Source organism: Cavia porcellus, unplaced genomic scaffold (assembly GCF_034190915.1).
Source record: "Cavia porcellus strain 051 isolate PalLab524CR breed Dunkin Hartley unplaced genomic scaffold, mCavPor4.1 scaffold_13, whole genome shotgun sequence".
NCBI lineage: Eukaryota > Metazoa > Chordata > Mammalia > Rodentia > Caviidae > Cavia > Cavia porcellus.
The window spans coordinates 60790726-60810434 of record NW_026947496.1 but is presented as its reverse complement, the minus strand read 5'-3'; the positions used below and the strand labels follow the sequence as shown (position 1 = coordinate 60810434).

The following is a 19709-nucleotide window of genomic DNA, read 5'->3' as shown; positions in this document are numbered from 1 at the left end:
AGATTAGCAATGGCAGTTTAGCAAAATATCTCATATCCTCTAGTCATTCAGATGTTCTCTGCATGAAACATATTTTACGCCTACAAATTCTCAATTGTGATGTTATTAGAGAATTAAAAGCAAGACATGATTGCTGTGACAAAGCTACAGAAAAGTTGCAATTAGAAGTGAGAATAAAAATGCAAACCATTTTGTTACAAACACTAGATCTTAGATAATATAAAATTCTACCTCAGTGGAAGACATTCCTTTGCACATTGCCTGTTTGAATGCTGGATCATCAATCCAAGGTTGTAGGTCAAGCATATAATTGAACAAAGATCCCCTTAATGACTGAGTATTTGACCTGACCATCAGGTTAAGTAAGTGTCCTACAGATAAAACTACTTTGTTCTTGAGGATAAATAGTAGTTGTTAGTGCCCACATGAGAATCTGACAAGTTTGAAGCAATCTTAGAACAGTTTACTATGAAAAGTTGGCTGGATCATAACAGTTAACCACAATGACACAGCAATAATCATTTTCTAAAAATAATAATAATAACTTTCTATAATATGCTGGGTTTTTTTTCTTCCATTTTTAAGATTTCTTTGGTTTTAAGTTTAGCATTTTAGGAAAATGCATTCATTTGAGCCACTAGGAAGTTTAACAGCTACAGAGTTGGTGTCTCACAGTGTGGCCTCTAGTGGCCTAAAAGAGTGACTGCATCAGGTTTCAAGCTGTCTGCCAGGATTGGTCATTGGGTATCTGGAAGAAATCTGGCCCAATGAAGAGCACTGGTCTGTTGATGAATAGTGTATACAATCTGGCCTGTGCAAAGGTTGCGACTGGAATAAAGTAAGCTAGAAAGGTGTGAGTAGACTCTCACAAGACAAGAAGGAAACTAAGTAAATCATTAGTTTTTAATAGCTAAGAAAACTCAGGACTAAACAAATGTTATGCCTGCCTCATGTGAGCTGGGGTTAGACCTGCTCCAGAATTCCATCACTTTCCCCCTCTTATATTTTAGTCCGGCACATTTTCAGTACATCTATTTCTGTCATCCTTCAGAATCCTCTGAATCTGAACAATCTCCTTTTCCTAGCGTCTCTTCTCTGTAGGCATAATATTCAAAAATATTTGGTAACAAGTCACTCAAAGCATGTGCCTATCAAAAAACCCAGACCACAAACTGTTCAACATTTATCTGAGTTTTAATAAGCAAAGCAATGAACTGCCAAACCACTTTCCAGCCACTCTCAAGGAAAATACAGGAAAAAAAGCAAAGGCTAGACAGTGATTTTCATGCTCAACGGTGCCCTTGTATATGTGACACGCATAAACATCCTTATAGACCTCATCTCATTTTTTCAACTGCACATTTCTATGTTCTTTGTATGGAAGAGGCAGTTAGGGAGAGTGGATCCAGATCAAAGAAACAGCCATTATGATTATCATCAGATCCTGTTACTTTTCTAATGGTTATGCTATATGATGCTGTGTTATACGTCTGTTTGAGGAAATTTAGGGACAGTTCTTTTAGATGATAGTGAGGGACAAAGCCTGCTGTTTTGTATCATTTCTCAGTTCCTTAAACCCTCTCTTTTTCTCCAAAATATATACAATTGAGTGATTGCTGTATACCCTCTAAATCCAATCATCTGTGTATTAATCCTATTTCTAAATTGTTCTAAATAGAAATACCTATAATCATTAGAAACTATGAGAAAATTCAGAAAAGCAGAAAGGGAAAAAAAGCATGTGAAGTTTCACCACTGAAGGTCAAACACTTCAGAGTTTAACATTGTTATCATTTTGGAAAGTATCACTCCAACTTTCTCTCTCATCTATATTTTAAAAACAGGATCATACTAGCTATACTTTATTTTAATCTGTATATAATTTGTTGAACACATCTTAGGAAGAAGGATTATTGATGTTCTACTATTTTATCACGTTCAAAGTATTTTACATACATCTTAAGCAAAATAACTCTCTGAAGCAGACACTGTTATCCTAATTTTACTGATGAGAAAATAAAAGACAGTGGAGTTAAACTGACACCTCTAAAATCATATAACTACTAAATGGTAAGGCTGGATTTTCCCAGGAAGTCTCCCGGGTCCTCTCAGCTTCCTTTCCACCCCACATTTTAGTAACGTGTGAAAGGCAGGGAGTTAGGAAACAAGGCGCCATGCTGGGTCCCGGGGAAGGGCAAGCACCAAGGAGACAGGCAAGGGTCACCACGCTGCTGCTCATCAGGATTTCAGACAAGGTTCAGAGGCCACTTCTGTGATTCTGTGTGACCTTCTGGGGCGGAAGCAATCATGTCTCACAACTGCCTAATTGGAATACAAAAGAAATTAGTTTAGTTCTTTTAGTCCCACTTGTTCTTAGCCGAGGAAAAGGACCAGTTACGGGAACTGGTTTAGTTTGGACTTGAAATTCCTCTGCCTTGCTCATCACATTTCTGAAGCAGAGCGGGGCTCTAAAATTTTTAGTCAGCTTGAATGATCAAAAAGCATAAATTCCTTCTCTTTTTTCACTTATCAGTCAAAAAAAGTCACTAAATACTGGATCTTGTGGAGTAATACTTTGATTTTATTCTTACAGAATAGACTTTAATAAGAATGTCATCTTTATTTCACAGTCTCTTCTTGATTTACGCTTCCCCTTTCCTCTCACCTTTAGATAAGAACTAATTAAATAACTTCTTTTGTGCTTAGTAATATAGCTTGAGTGCTCATTTTATGTACTCCAGTTTAAATGGGAAAGACATTATGAATTTTCACCACTCAACTCTCCTGGAAATTAAGAATGAATGGGTGTTAATTACTGAAGAATGAGATCCTTAGTCTGTTAATTTTGTGATAAAACATTCTAATAAAAAACGTTTGTCATTTCTATGAAGACATAGTAGACAATTTGAGGTAAATCTAAAAGGCAAGCAAAAGGCAAAGTTGTTGTCCACTGGAAGTGTACGTGATGATTCTGGAGTTTTTGTGCTCCTGAAGTTTGCCCTGCTTCCTGAAGCAGCAGTTTTGTGTGATGCTTGTCGCTAGCTATGTCATAGTGCATCAAAGTCAATATTTTATTACATCTGTGATTTGACACAGCAAAAGGGATTATACTGCTGAATGAACATTTTGGCAAATGTGTGCTTTGAGTAGAAGCCAGAGGGGCTGTACTTTTAAGTGATTTCTTACAAAAACTTGAACATATCTTGTGAAAATTTCTTCATCTTTAGTTCTAGAGAAGTGGCACTGATAGCTTTTGACAGAACTGGTAACTTGTCTAACTTTCTCTAAATTGATAATTGTTTAGTTTTATTTAATACAATGCATTTTAATCTAACATACTGGTTTAATTCCTTTCATGTGGCAAGCAGGCTGCTGGGGTCTAGTCCACAACTGAATGAGAACTGCTATCTGTGCTTTACCCTTATGTGAATTTGGTAGAGAAATCCAGTTGACTAGAAAGGAGGCTATATTAGACGAATACTATGACAGAGAAATGCACCAAGCAAACCAGAAAACAAATAATTTTTCCTGTTGCCAAGGGAGAAGTGATGTTTTAGCTTTATAAATAATGTCTAAAATAACATTCCTAACTTTCCTTTACAAATCTAATCTGTAAAATCATTCCAGTAAATTACATTCTTATATCCTCAAATGCTATGCCAGGCACTATTTTATCTTTTATCTTCTCGCAAGTTTTTGGCAGTTTTACCTAAAAACTATACTTTGAGTTCATTTCTCTACTTCTCCAGTATTTCCTCTGGCTGAAGCCACTGTATTTTCTAAATGAAGTTTTTCAAGTGTTCTAATTGGACTCCCAGTTTCAACTCTTGCTTTGAGAAGTTCATTTTCTACATAATAGTTAGTGTTTAAAAACAGTCACTTTCTGGTGTGCAGTATTCTAAGGGCTTCTCATTGCACTAGAAATAAACTCTAGTCTTCTCTCCATGGCCTCAAAATCTGGCCCTTGGCCTCTGCAGTCTCAGCTGAAACCGTTCTCTGGCCTGCTCGTTGTGCTTTAGCCATGCTTACACTCCTTTTCTCAAGAATATGCCAAGGGCTGGATGATTTTCTTTAATGATCTTGGAGCTTTTGTATGTAGTGTTAACTCAGCCTGGACTGGTTGTTTCTCCCTCGGATGCTCCTAGCACTTCTTAGTGTGCAGGTTGCCAGCCCTATGAGCTGCTCCAGAAAAGTCTTCCCTGTTTTGAAAATAGAGAACCACTCCCCAGACCCTCTCCTTTTTCATGCTGGTATATTTATTACTCTATGAAATAATTCGATCTTTAATTTTGTCTATGTTTGTTTCCTTGCATCTATGTTCCTGAGAAGAATATGAATGGCATTTGGTAGGGACCTTTATATGCTAGCTTACTGGCACACAAAATGGTTGCTATCACAGAACAAGTATAAAATAAATGTGTTGAATGGTATATTAAATAATAACTAACATGATTTTTGATAAAAAAATTCCATAGTCTGTATTGTAGGAAATCAGATCCTCTTCTCAGAACTATTTGTTTGTTTGTTTAGAATGCTCTATTCCAGAAAGCTCAGGTTTAGGCTCCACTTGAACACAAAATTCTTTGAAAATATAGAGGGAAAGGGTAACACACTTGGGGGATAGAAATGTAGCTTCCAATCTTGAAACTTCCAAGTTTTTCTGGTATGAATTCAGGTATGAGGTGGTACAGTATAGTGAAAGAGAACATGGAACCTTAGTCTGTGAAGTCAGTAAGATGTGAGTGTTGGGTTGAAGGTATTATTTATAACTACATAGTTTTTGGGATTCATTATTTAACATATCTGAGCCCTGTACTCTGTAAGGTAAACTATTACTTCTACAATTGCTTAAGTTTTGAATGAGATCCTTCATGTACTATACTGGGTATAGTGCCTAGCACACAGTAAGTCCCTAATATATGTTTTCTCTTAACATTCTTGACTAACAGTCTCCTCACCTTATGATGGACTTGGTCATTCCTGTTCATAATGCAAGGTTCAAATGTATAATAAAAGGGAAAGAGATTTAAAAAGAACAGAAACCTAAACACATCAACTCTGCAGCCTTAAATCATTATATCAGTTCTTGGTGAAAATCTTTCTTCTGTGTTCATTTTCATCCTTCAAAAAATATTTATTAAAACACTTATGTTTACCTGGTATTGCACTAGGTGCTGAATGGACAGCAGATGAGTAAGATTCTACACATGCTGGCCACAGTAGGCTGTTTGTCATCACTGAAAGCTTTAAAAAGTTTGCCAACACTAATACAGACACTGGCACACACTGGCAATGGTGATACAAAACAAAAGAGTTCTTAGAGGTTTAATAGTGGGCCACTCTGGGTTCATAGAGGAGACATCTAGCGTTGTGTGGGAGGAAAAAACTGGATTGAAAGAGACAGCTTCTTAGGAAAGTGATACATCTGAAGAAACTACAAGGGCTATTCCATGTAACGTATCCCAGTTGGAGCTTGGGACTTAGGGAAGGAAGAGTATTTTCAGAAAGAAGAAACAGCCCATATTAAACAAATGAACAAAAACATTATGGAAAAAAGAAGAGTACTTCTAGAGTTTGGCATATAAGACTATCCTTAAAACGTACGTGGTGATTTACCATGCACTATTAGGTCACTTACGTAATTCATGTAAAACTCACTTATCTTCTTGAAATATTTCATAGTAGAGTGAGGAATTAGAACTTCTGCCTCAAAAGAGGCTCATTATTTTGCATTTCACTGTGATGTGAACTCTGCCTCTATTATTATAAATCCAGAGGTTAAATGGATAATTTAAAACTTCTTTCTGGACATTGAATACAAAGTTACCTAGTTCAGTCTTTCACTTCATTCTACCTGTGTATACAATTCAAGTGGGAGAGAAACAAGAAATAGATTCCTTTGTTATTTATATTCACCTAAATCTACATTTTGTTCCTGTGGAGATTAGCAATTACATTTCTAATTAGTTTTCTAAAATGGATTAATGGGTATATTTCTTATATAAATGGAAAAAGTATATGTATCAAATATAGAAACCATTAAACTTTAAAAGCTTGGTGTGTTAACAACATATCTTCCTATTTTGAGTCTATGATCACAAAAATATAATTTAAAAATTACTTACCATCATTTCTCAATATTAGAGGTGTAGGTGGTCCCAGGACCTTGTGATTTGTTACAGTATTGGTAACCACACAAGTATAGTTCCCAACATCTGATTTTTCTACTTTGGCAATGTACAGATTCCCAGTCTCTTGAGAAACAAAGCGGCGATTATCTTGGTAGGAAGGGTATTCATTGAAGATCCAGGCATAGCTCAACTCTGAAAGTAAAAGGAAGATTAAGTGTAAACTCAGTTTTTACTAACTGAACTCTACATTGTTCAGAAAAAAGTCGTCTCTTTAGAAATACACACCGTTACCCCATGATCACTTTTCAGCCTCTGTAGAACCTCTATAATGTTTTACTACAGAATCCCTCTGTCAGTCAGTAATGTTTTCTTTCTAGAGAACTAAAAGATGCTTTAATAGTTGCTTAAGAGAAGTCCAGCTTATTTAAATCAAAGCACCAGGCATTTGCAGTTTGCTAAACATGTATCAAGAATTGTATAACATATGCTAAACTAATATTAAAATTATATACCCAGGGAGTCTATAATCTTGATATAGCAATGCGAGAAGCCATTGTGGAAGTTATCTGGACCACTTCTCTCATTTCACGTATAATCATTCTAATGTATTGCAATGCTATATACCAGCCAAGTACTTTGTGGTTTCTGATGCATTTGATAGTTGTCCATTAACTGAGAAACTTCGGCACACAAGAATTAACTCTTAGACCTAGACGGAAACTCAGGAATTCCTGAGTCACAGTCCAGCACCTTTCAGTGTCTTTCAATATCAACCTAAATTTGATTCTTTTTTTATTTGGTGAGAAGTAATTTAATATTGTGGTAATTTTTTTTTTTTTTTTGTATTTTTGAGACAGGGTCATACTGTCAGTTCAGGTTGGCCTTGAGCTCACTTTGTAGTCTAGGCTGGTCCAAACTTGCAAGGATCCTCCTGCCTCAGCCTCCAAGTGCTGGGATTACAGGCATGTACCACCACACCCAGCTGTGACAAATATTTTTAAATACCCCTCCAGTTGATTAAGGCCACAAATATCAATCAGAATTTTAAAAATTAGTTAAAAAGTTATTATATACATATGACAGGGAATATGAAATAGTGGTCAAAGAGTCAAATTTTTGCAGTCAATTATTCATCTCAAAATGCCACTAGGATAAATATAATGGGCAGTTATATCTGAACATGTTCCTTTGAAAGTTCTTACTTCTCTTAAGATTAGTTAAATGTTGTGTGAATAAACACATGCTCATAACACTTAATTTATTTGACTTGCTAAAGCGAACTTCCCTGTCCCAATCAAACTTTAGCACTGGGAAATTCATGATTCCTCTATCATGTGAACTCCAGATCATTTCAAACCTGAAAAGTGACATACTAGTAAATGGCCCTAATTAGCCAGCTTTGTCTTCAAAAATTACTTTGCTGAAGAAAGGGAAAGGAGCAAAGAGTTGCAAAGGAACCTCCAGTTTCAGAACTGGTTGGCTGAGTTATTACATGTTGGTCTTTAATGTGATCGTGGGTTAAATTTCAAGTGTAGAAAGTGTTCTTGGAAAATGGCAGAAAGGCCACGTGAATTTTCTGTAGAGAACACTAATTTATAACATGAGTGTTTGCCATTTAATCTTTCAATTGGTCCCAAATGTAATGGAGCTCAACAATTTAATGTGTGACAAAAACCAGGTTTTGCCTTAATAATCTGCTGTTTACATACAAAGGAGGGGTGGTGCAGATTGCTTTCCCAGTATCCCTGAATTATTATGTTTCCATGTGCATTATTTTGGAGATATATAATTATGTTTATATGAGAATAGTTAATCATTTTATTTATGCATGTGCATATAATTAGAAGTAACTCCATGCTGATGTCAAGAGTCTACTCAGTATAAACAAACAAGTGCTTCCTAGCAAGCTAGTTACTTCCTCAAGAAACTAAAATCTGGGGAAGGAAAAGCCCCTGAAATAGGTCATGAAGAAACATAATCGAGTATGGCAGTCATTCCACAGGAATGAGAGATTTTAGCAAGCAGACATTGCACTCTTACTGGCTTAAATTGGAATGTGAGTTTCAGGCAAACCCAGTAATCTCCCAGAAACTTAGCTTTCTCATATGAACAATGAACAAAACATTGCCTCTTTCCTAATTAGCTATAAGAGAGTTTTAAATATAAATTAGCATCTCTAAAGTCACAAGGTAGAACTTAGAAAGTAATTTACCAGCACAGTATTAATCAACCCACACCTCTCCACAGAGAGTTATGATCAAATACCCAAAACTGTTCATTTTTTTCCCTGAAGATATGGTTCAAAACTGTTGTAGTGCCTAGCAGCTGTGAAGATTTTTGGATTCTTCATTAGAAGTCTTGTTTAGCAAATAGAAAGTGACTATTCCAGGCAACAAAAAAGAGACATTTTCTTTGTTACTTTTCTAACCAGAAGGAAAACATCTAGAAGACTGGAAGACCAAAGTTCAAACTTATGGTACACAAGGGAAACCATTTAAACCCTCTAGCTTTCAACTTCTTAGTATATAGAATGGCAATTATTTTAAATATAATGCAGGTATAGAGTCAGAGTCTACTTAAGGGAAATTACTCTGAAATATCTAAAGGGCTATACAAACATTAGTTATTACCACTGTTGTACTTCCTGGTTTAATCATTATAAAGTAAAAAATTTAAAAAGCATATTCAGTTAATGTGCTCTTTGATCTATTTACAAATAAGCAAATTTCTTTTGCCTCATTATTTTTTTTTTCTATTTCAGTGACTTGGTGTTTGAGTGGGTGACACAAATAACTAAATGCACACTGCAATATTTCCCAACTCATAGCCCTTGAATAGTAATTCTGGGTCACAGTCCCTTTTCTTCAAATCCAAAGGTTTACATGATCTTTGCAAAGCAAAGAGTTAAATACATTTTTAAATTTTTCTTTCAGGCCCGTCAAGGCATTTTTACATGCCACTGTCTTCAAAATACTTTAGTGTTGAATCACTTAGAAGTATTTGATCAGGCAGTTATCAGACACACACAGTGCTTTTCTAGAACATTCATTCCTCGGTAGCTCATATGTCCTACTTTGAAAAACCTCGAACTAATAAAATTACTTCAGTAACTTTAAAGATAACACAAAGACTTTTTAATTGTAATTCAGTTTTAAGGAACATTAGCAACATTACACAGAACAATGGAAAACAATAAAGTGTAACAAAAATGAACTGTACTTTTCTCAATGCTAGAAATAAGGATTCTGAAAGATTTTATAACAAAGAAGTAAACAGCTTGAGTAGATATAGTTAACCTGATTCAAACACTACATAATGCATATATGTATTGAGTCATCCATCATATTACTTCATTAATATGTAATTGATGTTTCTTTAATGTATCAGATAAAAATAAATTTATTTTAAAAACAAATAAAAATCAGATCCATGAACAATTGGGGTGGTAAGCAGGAATGAAAAGCAAAATCACGGATGAGGCAAGTCATACTTAGATCCTCATAAAACAATTTGCAGGACGGCCTCAGGTGCCTCATCAGTTATTGGAGCCTCCAGGGACCAAGCCACTCAGTAATAGTTGTTCAAGTTGTCTTACGTAATTAAGGTGGACAATTGTCTAGTGTCTTCTAGCATCAGTCTTTTTCTCTGCTTTTACTAAAAATTTCCATGAACTCTAATAGAAGTGAAGAATAAAAGAAACGAAACAACAAAATGGTCAATTAAAGTTGTAATAAAATTTCTGAATTACAATAAGTATATCATACCCTAATAATTTTTCAAAATGTGAAAAAGGGACAAGTAATAGTTGTCATAAAGTACGTTGCAGAGATTGTGCTAAGGTTCTCACTAACATCATCACTTCTGCATCTGAGTCTTGTAAATGTTGTTTAGTTCCAGAGGGCAATGGTCAGAAACGAAATCACAGTAGATGAAAATGGTAAACCATGTTGTATAAAATGCTAAATCCCCAACAGATGAAATCTCTAGCTAATATATTAACAGTTTTCTTCAGACTAAAAGTCATTATCTGGAATACTGTGCTTTTATCTGTGTGTATGTCCAAGGTATTTAAGAAACACCAAGTGGAACATAATGGAATAGTGACACAATGATCGAGTAGGTAAAACGTAAAGCTAGAGAACTATCAACATATCGCGAGTCCTTGGTCTTCATTTGAAGCTATGAAAATTCTGAGGTCTAGAGGAGGTTATCTGGAGCATCAGAAAGTGGCAGGGCAGACAATGACCTTGTATATCTGACTAAGCTCGCATTCCACAGCTTTTCGAACAATGGAGAGCTTTTGACATTTGAAAGTAAAGAGCAGTATTGCTATAATTCTCAACAGACAATAGAGATTTCCCCTAAGAACCAAAATCTATTTTTATCAGGGCAAAACATTAATCCATTGGGTTATGTGAAATGCTATCAACATTCTGAAAAATAAGCCAAGTAAATAAAACAAAATAAATTCTCATGCACTGCGATGAACAAAAAAATGTATCCCACTCAATTTGATTTCCTCAGAGACTGCCATGTAATATTTATACTTACTCAAACTTGACAGATTTCTTTTGATAAGTTTTCACACACTAATTGCTCTAGAAGTGACAGACAGTTTCTGTCCCACTGGCAATTTATAACAACTGAGTAAACAGATATTTGGAATGCGGTATATTAAATAGATTGTGAAACTTCTTTTGCTCATTTGAAAAATCCGGAGACTAGTTACAGTGTGATACTAATTAAGGCTGAAGGACCTAGCAGTGCTTTTCTGATTTGTAGCATCCAGAGATATGGAAAATTAATTCTAAAACTTCATTCTCTCAGTAGGTTCTTTTTTCAGTATCTTTGGGCCTATAGTGAAGAATATTTGCTATTATTTTAAAACGAGGGCATCAATCAAGCAATCTTCCAATGCGAGTACTCAGGAACAAATCTGCCCAACATGAATGTGCTTTCTGGACAGGTACTTTTAACCTTCCTTGCATCAGTTTCTTTTGGGGTTATATATAGAGTTATTTCCCAGTGGTAGCAGAGACATCAGTTTTTAAAGATGCCTTTCTTAAATTACCGCATTTTCCAAATATAAAATGATCCCCAGTGCAATCTGTTTGATTTTACAGATCAGGAGCCTAACGTCTAGAGAATGGTATGAGTGAATCGTGATTACACAATTGGTACGTGACAGAAATGGGATTATGGTACAACCTCAGTGCTCAGGACAGCTGATTAGTATCTGGGTGTGAGTATGAGATTCATTATAACGCCCATTCTCGTTAACTTTTATCTACTTTTGAAGACCTACAATGTCTCCAATGTTTTGGTTTTGTTGGTTTTGTTCTTTACTGTTTTGTTCAATGGTATTATAACTAATGATATAGGCAATTCTATTAGAGATAGCGGGAGGCATTATGGTAACCATTGTTGATCACCTTGTATTATGTTTTTATATTATCTATTATGTCCACCCTTTTGACTTGACCGATTCTGTTCTGTTATGTCACATTTGGTTTTACTCTCTTCCAAAAAAGCAATAAGAACCGTGGGAGCAATGAAACCCAAAATGTGTAATAGTCATTGTACAAAAGAGAGGAAAAGAAAGTGCTCTAAACTATATAACTGCATGTATATTTAAGTGTATAAGATAGAAAATGATATCACAGAGTTTTATTGGATCATTGAACAGAACTGTTTGCAGTATCATTGATGGAATGTCCACTCTACAAGCTTTAATCTTGTGACTTGAACAATTATTTCTAAGATGGCAATATGTAATCCATTAACTAGTGATTTCCTACTGTTCATTTTTTTCTTCTGTAAATCTGTATAACTTGTACCCTTTCACTGTTTTTTTTTCTTTTCTCCTTAAATAAAATTTTAAAAAATTAAAAAAAACAAAAAAGAGAGTACACGCTGCAACCCTCGTGTAACCAGCTTTCTTCCTCTCTGGGTTCTTGTTCTAAGGAAACACAGAAGGGTAAGCCAGAAGAGCAAGCAGCGGGGAACAAACTGGAGTGTGTGGTTTATTAGAAAAAACAGAGAAAATTCCTAGTTAGACGAGGGGTGAAAGAGGATGCCAAGGAGGCGCCAGAATCTCAAAGTTGACACACTGCTCTGGGGCAGAGATTGTAAAAATGTCCTAGGTTAGCTGCTCCTTGCTGCTGTATGGCCAGCCTTCCCTTCTCTAGCAGATTCCATCAGTTCTTTGTCTTTTGCAGTCAATACTCATGGAGGTTATCTCTATCTTGCCTTTAGTTTACTCAGTTTATTTAGTTTGTGTAGGCATATGCCTTTCACCCTTTTGTTTTCTGGTCTCACTTGCTACTTGGGAAACTGAGGCAAGGGAATCACAAATTACAGGCCAGCATGGGCAATTTAGTGAGACCACATCACAAAATAAAATTTAAAATTTAAAAAGGCCTGAGGGTGTAGCTCAGTGGTAGAGTACTTGGATAGTATTCATACACACACACACAGAGAGAGAGAGAGAGAGAGAGAGAGAGAGAGAGAGAGAGAGAGAGAGAGAGAGAAGAGAGAGAGAGAGCTGGTTGCTTTAGGAAGCCATATGCTCTTCTAAGAATTTATTTTGGATTTGAAAGAACTAAGTTTTCCTCCCCTATACATTTAAAAAATAGGATTAGCTCTCTCATGGTCTTAAAATTCCATAAATTCTATGCACATTTTTTTAAACCAACATCCTCATTCAATAAATAAGAAAAGTGAGATTCAAACAAAGCCAGCAACCTGCTAAAAGTCACTTGAGTAGTTACTGATAAGAACTAGAAAAGGCACACAATACACACATGTACAGACACATACATGCACACACATATAGCTAGTTTAAACTGTATTGTGTTTTGTAGAAGAAAGATATCAAAATTTCTGGCCAGCAGAACTGGATGCAACCAACTTTGGTTTTGACAAATTATTTTAACAGTATGAGAGCACTTTAAGTTTACTAGTTTTAGCAATACCTGTCTTACTTTTAGTTTAGCGTTTGTGAGGCTGAATTTAAACCAAGATATGATTCTTAGGATGCAAATTTGAATAAATGTATGTTAAGTGATTCTGTGACTGAAATTGGTTACATGGATATACTCATTGGTTTGTTAGTCAAATATTTACCAGTCCACTGAAAAAGCACTGAGGTTGGCACAGAATGGAGAGCTGCAGCAGCCAGTGCCGGGAAGGTTTAGGGAGGTAAGAGACAGGAATCAGAAGTTTGCTACTGGAGAAGAAAAGGTGGTGTGACAACTGCATTTGGTGTCAGTGGACATGCACTGGGTCTTGGCTTCAATGTTTATGAGTGGGAAGGTCACTTCTATTCATGCTTTCATATGAAAAATTAGGATAATAAAAAGTGTACCTTTCTGCTTGAACCAAGAACTGCACTACATTACATACTCTATATTAATGTGAACTTTTAAGGTTTTTTTTTTTCTGGTAATTTTTCTTCTCTTATAAAAATTATCTTTTAAGGGGAATGATAAATTGTTCATCTGTCTATGACCTTCAAGAGAGAAAATATTATAAATTGTGAACAACCTAAAAAGTCCCAAGTGAAGTAAGAAAAGAAAGAACTTGACTAAGAACCTTAAGAACAAAATAGTAGTGATTTTGAGTGATTAGCAGTAGCAAGAATTCAGTGATGTTTTGTGTGAAATAATTATGAGTTGTCCAATGACGAGAACAACCAATAGGCTCTCTGCTTCTCAGAGAAGAAACCTTTGGGTGATCTGTCCAATTACACTAAGATACTAAACAATAAAGTAGTATGGAAATTGTCATCAACTGAACAATGCTTTGGGAAACAAAAGTGTGTGTATATGGGGGGCACTCTGAGAGAAGTGGAAATTTGCATGAGTAGAGAGAGAAAAGATACTGTACCTTTATTAATTAGAAGACAGATTAATGGGTACTTAACACCTAGAGTGACAGCAATAATCCTTTGCAGCTCAGGTCACTGAAATCCTGAGTATAGCTCACAGAACTCTATCATGAATGCTCTGTGGCCCAGAAAACTTAATTTAAATAGGTCCTAGCATTAGGCAGGATCATCCAGGGTCCACGTACTGTTTTAATTATTTAGTAATGCTGGATACAGCGGGAAAGGCATATATCTGTCACTTGGGCCGCGAGTTTGCTGCTCCTACACTCCCGCTACTAACATCTATAATTGACTTTGTCACACACAGACTGAGAATTGTTTTCAATATGTGCTTCAGGCAATTATCTCTAAACAATTCATGTTGGCACAGAAAGTGAAAGTTTTTCACCATCATCACAATGCAGGTAGAATATCCTTAATCTTAAAATTCCAACTATAAAATGGTCCATGCTCCAATTTTTGATATGATACTGCAAAAGGAAATTCCGTATCATGAAACAGCATTTCTTGCACAAAATTATTAAAAACATTATACAATATTACCTTTGGGCTGGGTGCATAAGGTACATATGAAATATAAATGGAGTTCATATTTAGATTTGAGTGCTACCCTCAGATATCTCATTATGTACATGCAAATATTCTAGAATTTGGAAGAAGTCAGAATCAGAAACACTAGTCTCAAACATTTCACATAAGAAGTATGCAACCTGTACTAAGTTTGGAGGAATGAAATGGTGACCATACAATGCAAGGGCATAAGGCCTAACCCTGAATCTCACCTTAACCTGGTAGGAAGCATTTTTAAAGTAAGCCTCCAAGGAGCCATTCCTTCTATTCAATGATATTTTTGTTACATACTACTTACTCACTCAGATGTAGCAGTATGGATCTGAGAAAGAAGACAGTGACCGGGGCATTTTCTAATGTGTACTGTCCTTTAATATTGCTCTAGAATATGGCTCACAATTTTCCTGATACATATTACTGTTTTCTTGTCCTCATTTTATTTAGTACTTTGGGTATTTTTTGTAAGAACAAAGATTTTCTTTAAAAAGTTTTGGGTGGAAGGTAAGCATAACTTCAAAACAATTTAACACATTGAATTGATAGTAAGTCGTACATTCATACACAGTAGAATAGGATATAAGACCCACATGAATTTTAAAGCAAACGAAAAGAATTCAAGTAAATCTTGTATTTGTAGCTGATTGCCTCAGGATATGCTGTAGGACTCCCAGGGGTAAATTCTGACCCCCTTTGCTCTTAGAAATGTATCCATGAAAAAGCTTAAGAAATATTGCTTAGGCTTGGGGGCCAGGAAGCTCTGCATCCTCCAAGGGAAGAAAGTGTGTATTTTTGTTGGACAAGCATCCTTTCCGCTCACTTGCTCTGGCTCTTGAGTGGAGAAAAGAAAGTGACAGCACAGAACAGACTTGGCTTTGACAAGCATGTGCGTGTTTTAGAGTTTCTGCATGTTTTAACAAATCAAGTGAAAATCAAGGAGACACCTGGATACTAAGCTGGCACTAAAGCCTAGGCACAGTTCACAGGTATCAGTCCCCAGGAGAGGCTGGGTGGAGCAGCACAATGTTCCCTGTACTGAGTGGTCCTCAAGCTTGAGTGAGCTTCAGAATCATCACGAGGGCTTTTCCCACCCAGAAGCCTGGGCCCCATCTTCAGAGCTTCTGATTCTGGAAATCAAGAATTTGCATTCCTAATGAGCTCTCAGGTGACATGACGGTGATCTGACACCACACTTTGAGACACTTCTGCTTTTGGAGATTTGAATATCACAGTCTCTCATTCCCTCAGAGAAGGAACTGGCAGAGCAGATTAGCAGCCTCCCACTGAGAAGCAGGCGCACAGTCTTCCATACCACTAGCTACTGCCCACTCAGACACCTATAACTTCCTAGCAACTTAGTGTGTGACTCATGCTTTACGGTAAAAAGCAAATTGAAAGAAATGGAACTGACCTTTAGTTATACACTTTTGTTAGCATGAGACTCATATTAGAGAAATGCAAATATAAGCCCCTCTGAATCTGCATGGGATGGGGATGCTAAAACTATATGTAATCACATTAGAGCTTTATCTATAACAATAAATGGCAAATTCTGCTCAATGTGGCCAAACAATAAAACCACAGCAGACATATGCTGCATCAGTGGACTCTGACAGATGGGGACAGTGGTGTTGGGTGATAAAGGATATTTCTTTCAAGTATTTGTTAAAAAATGGGGGAGTTTTAACAAATCAAAAAGGCATTACTATGTTTTATGAACAGTTCACACAACCAAAATTCATTTTAGAACTAGTCTCTTAAAGCATGCATCATTTTGATACAAGTGCAAAATACTTTAGATATTACACAAACTGTACACCAGTTAGAAAGATAACTATCAAAATTCAATGTCTTGCTCCAGAAAAAAAAATACTGCTTTCCTTCAGGTGGTAGAACAGAAGAAAAGCAGATAATGAAACTCTTCCAGCTTCAACATTTAGTGCTGTCTTCATAAAACATCTCTGCCAACCCAAGATTCTCTGCAGGAAGCAGGTAATGCAAGTGTTGTCGGGAGGGTTCACCCATCAGTCTTTAGGTCCTGTGGATTTTTTTTTTAAATTTTTTTTTAAATTTTATTTAAGGAGAAAAGAAAAAAAACGCAGGGAAAGGGTACAAGTTATACAGATTTACAGAAAAAAAATGAACAGTAGGAAATCACTAGTTAATGGATTACATATTGTCATCTTAGAAATAATTGTTCAAGTCACAAAATTAAAGCTTGTAAAGTGGACATTCCATCAATGATACTGCAAACAGTTCTGTTCATTGATCCAATAAAACTCTGTGATATCATTTTCTATCTTATACACTTAAATATACATGCAGTTATATAGTTTGGAGCACTTTCTTTTCCTCTCTTTTGTACAATGACTATTACACATTTTGGGTTTCATTGCTCCCACGGTTCTTATTGCTTTTTTGGAAGAGAGTAAAACCAAATGTGCCATAACAGAACAGAATCGGTCAAGTCAAAAGGGTGGACATAATAGATAATGTAAAAACATAATACAAGGTGATCAACAATGGTTACCATAATGCCTCCCGCTATCTCTAATAGAATTGCCTATATCGTTAGTTATAATACAATTGAACAAAACAGTAAAGAATAAAACCGACAAGACCAAAACATTGGAGACATTGTAGGTCTTCAAAAGTAGATAAAAGTCAACAAGAATGGGCGTCATAATGAATCTCATTATCTTCACAGCTGATGCCTAAACTTTCGAACCTGATACTATCCAGCAAAACAGAATAGGGGAACATCAGTTAAAAACCAGATGGTGAGAGTAATACAGGGCTTTAAATCAAGGTAATGAAAAGTCAAAGTGGATTACTATAATATATCCTGCTATTTTTTTCCTTTAATTAAAAGGATAAAGATAAAAAAGTAAATAATGGAGTGGAGATTGAGATAAAAGAGGGCATAACAACAAAACAGTGCAGATCAAAACATAACCATTTAAGCAGAATAGTGTTTCACCACCAGATAACCCTGACCTAAAAGTAGTTACCATATTGTCTCTCTCTTTGAAATCCTTTAGTACAACTTCGTATACTGTAGCATTAAGTATATCAAAACAATGTAAAACCATTCAAGAGAATAACAGCATTACAGAGTATTTAGAATCGACTAACAGCAAATGAACAATGGTTTCTGTATAATCTCCTTGTCTTTAAAAGGTTTTTGCTTATACTATCGTACATAATAAAATCCAATAAGATACAGCCTATTTAGACCATTGGAGACAGGACAAAAGCTAGATGAGACTTCAAAACAAGATGATACTAAATCAGTATTACCTATTAAGATGTCATTTTCTCCAAAATAGCTGTTCCTATCATCCAATCTTCTCTGCCTCATTTCTGTTGAGCTCTTTTTCTGTCAGTAGCTGTCAGTTTGTCTTCTTCATTTTGTTCTCTGCTCCATTCGTTGTGGCCTCCCCGCCACTATTTCTGGGTTCTTTGTATTTTTCTTTTTTTAGAATATCCTGCAATACTTTCTGTAGAGTTGAATTGGTGGTTGCAAATTCCCCCAGTTCCTCTTTATCCTGGAAGCACCTTGTTTTTCCATCAATTTCCAGGGACAGTTGTGCAGGATATCTCAATCTTGGCTGGAGATTATTATCTTTCAAAGCTTGAATTATTTCCCCCCACGCTCTTCGTGATTTGATGGTTTGTGCAGAGAAATCTGCTGTAATTCTGATGGGTGTTCCCTTGTAAGTGGTCTGTTTCTTGTCTCTTACAGCTTTTAATATTCTGTTCTTGTATTGAATTTCTGGAATTTTTATTATTATATGCCTGGGTGTTGCTCTGTTTGGGTTGTAGGTAGCTGGGGTCCTGTATGCCTCATACATCTGAGTATCTTTACCTTTTGCTAAATTAGGAAAATTCTCCTGGATTATTTCTGTGAGTAGCTTTTGTAGTTCACTTGTTTGTGTCCCTACTTCTTCTTTTATGTTCTTAATCCTCAAGTTATGGATCCTCTTATCATCTTCTTGTCTTTGTATTATTGCTGTTTGTTTCTTTGTTATTTTTAAGAAGTTTTTCATTTCATTCTCCCATATTACAAGTCTGCCCTCCAGTTCAGATAGTCTGTCCTTAGTTTCTTTCAAGCTGTTATGCCAGTCTTCGATAGACTTCTTAGTATCTTGGTAGTCCCTTTGAACCTGCTTCACGTATTCTATGCTTTCTCTGTTTTCTCCATCAAACAATTCTCCCCTTTTTTTCTGTTCTTCCATTCCACCACCTGTTTTTTCTTGGGTGGTACTTAGCATTTCTCTAACTATTCTGCTTACTTCTAGCTTCAGGTCGTTGATAACTTCATTCCTGAATTGGTCTACGAGGCTCTCTATATGGTGCCTTATGTGTATTGGTGTGGTGTCTGCTATTGCCTGTTTCTCAGAATTGGGGGCCGAGGAGCCTTTCTTGTTGCTGCCTCTTCCCATGCTGCCTCTTCTTCTCTGTTCCTTATATATGCAAGCTTATATAAGAGGCCCAGCTTCTCTCCCAGTCAGCCACAGCCTGATCGAATTGCGCCAGTTAGGTGTTCCCGCTCACCGCTGCGCACCAGGGAGTTACGGACCAGGCAGCCTCCGCGTCTCCCCTCCCAGCCATCGTCAGGCTCTGGGATCTGGGTTGGGACAGCCTACCAGGTCCGCTGGCAGCATTACGCAGGCTAGGCGCTTTTCACCAATCCCGTCCGAGAGGGGAATGTGTGGCTGGAGTCGCCACCGCACCCTGCTCCCGCAGGACTGCTCAGGCCCAGAAAGTCCTCTGCTGGAGTCAAACTGTGGTAGAGTGTCAGTTTCTCTCACTCACCTCACCACAAGTCAGTGCACGCCTCCCTGCCGTTCGCAGATTGCCGTTCTCAGAGCTTCTGTGCGTCTCTCTCCTTGCCGAGCCACTGTAGAGGCAGCCAGCCGCCGCGCGGCAGGAAACCCAAATCGCGGCTTACAATGGCGCGGGGTCCAGCCTCCACACCGAGGCTTTTCTGTTCCTGTTTTAGCACCAGGACTGCATTCCAAGTTGGTTTCTCTCAGCCCAGTTCATTCCTGAGTCAGCAGAGCATAGCTCCACCTGCTTATGTCTCCTTAGTCCACACCATTCCTGGCTTCTGAGCCAAG

The 19709-nt window shown here is 36.7% G+C and overlaps 1 protein-coding gene across 9 annotated transcripts in view; it reads right to left on the bottom strand.

Annotated features, from left to right (window-relative positions):
• Positions 1-19709, bottom strand: part of LOC100734733 (contactin-4) — a 901708-nt gene that overhangs the window by 202931 nt on the left and 679068 nt on the right. For all 9 annotated transcript variants that reach the window (XM_063260279.1, XM_063260278.1, XM_063260276.1 and 6 more), the window contains one exon: positions 6126-6323. In XM_063260279.1, the coding sequence (XP_063116349.1) occupies positions 6126-6323 (198 nt within the window). The remainder of the gene's footprint in view (positions 1-6125; positions 6324-19709) is intronic.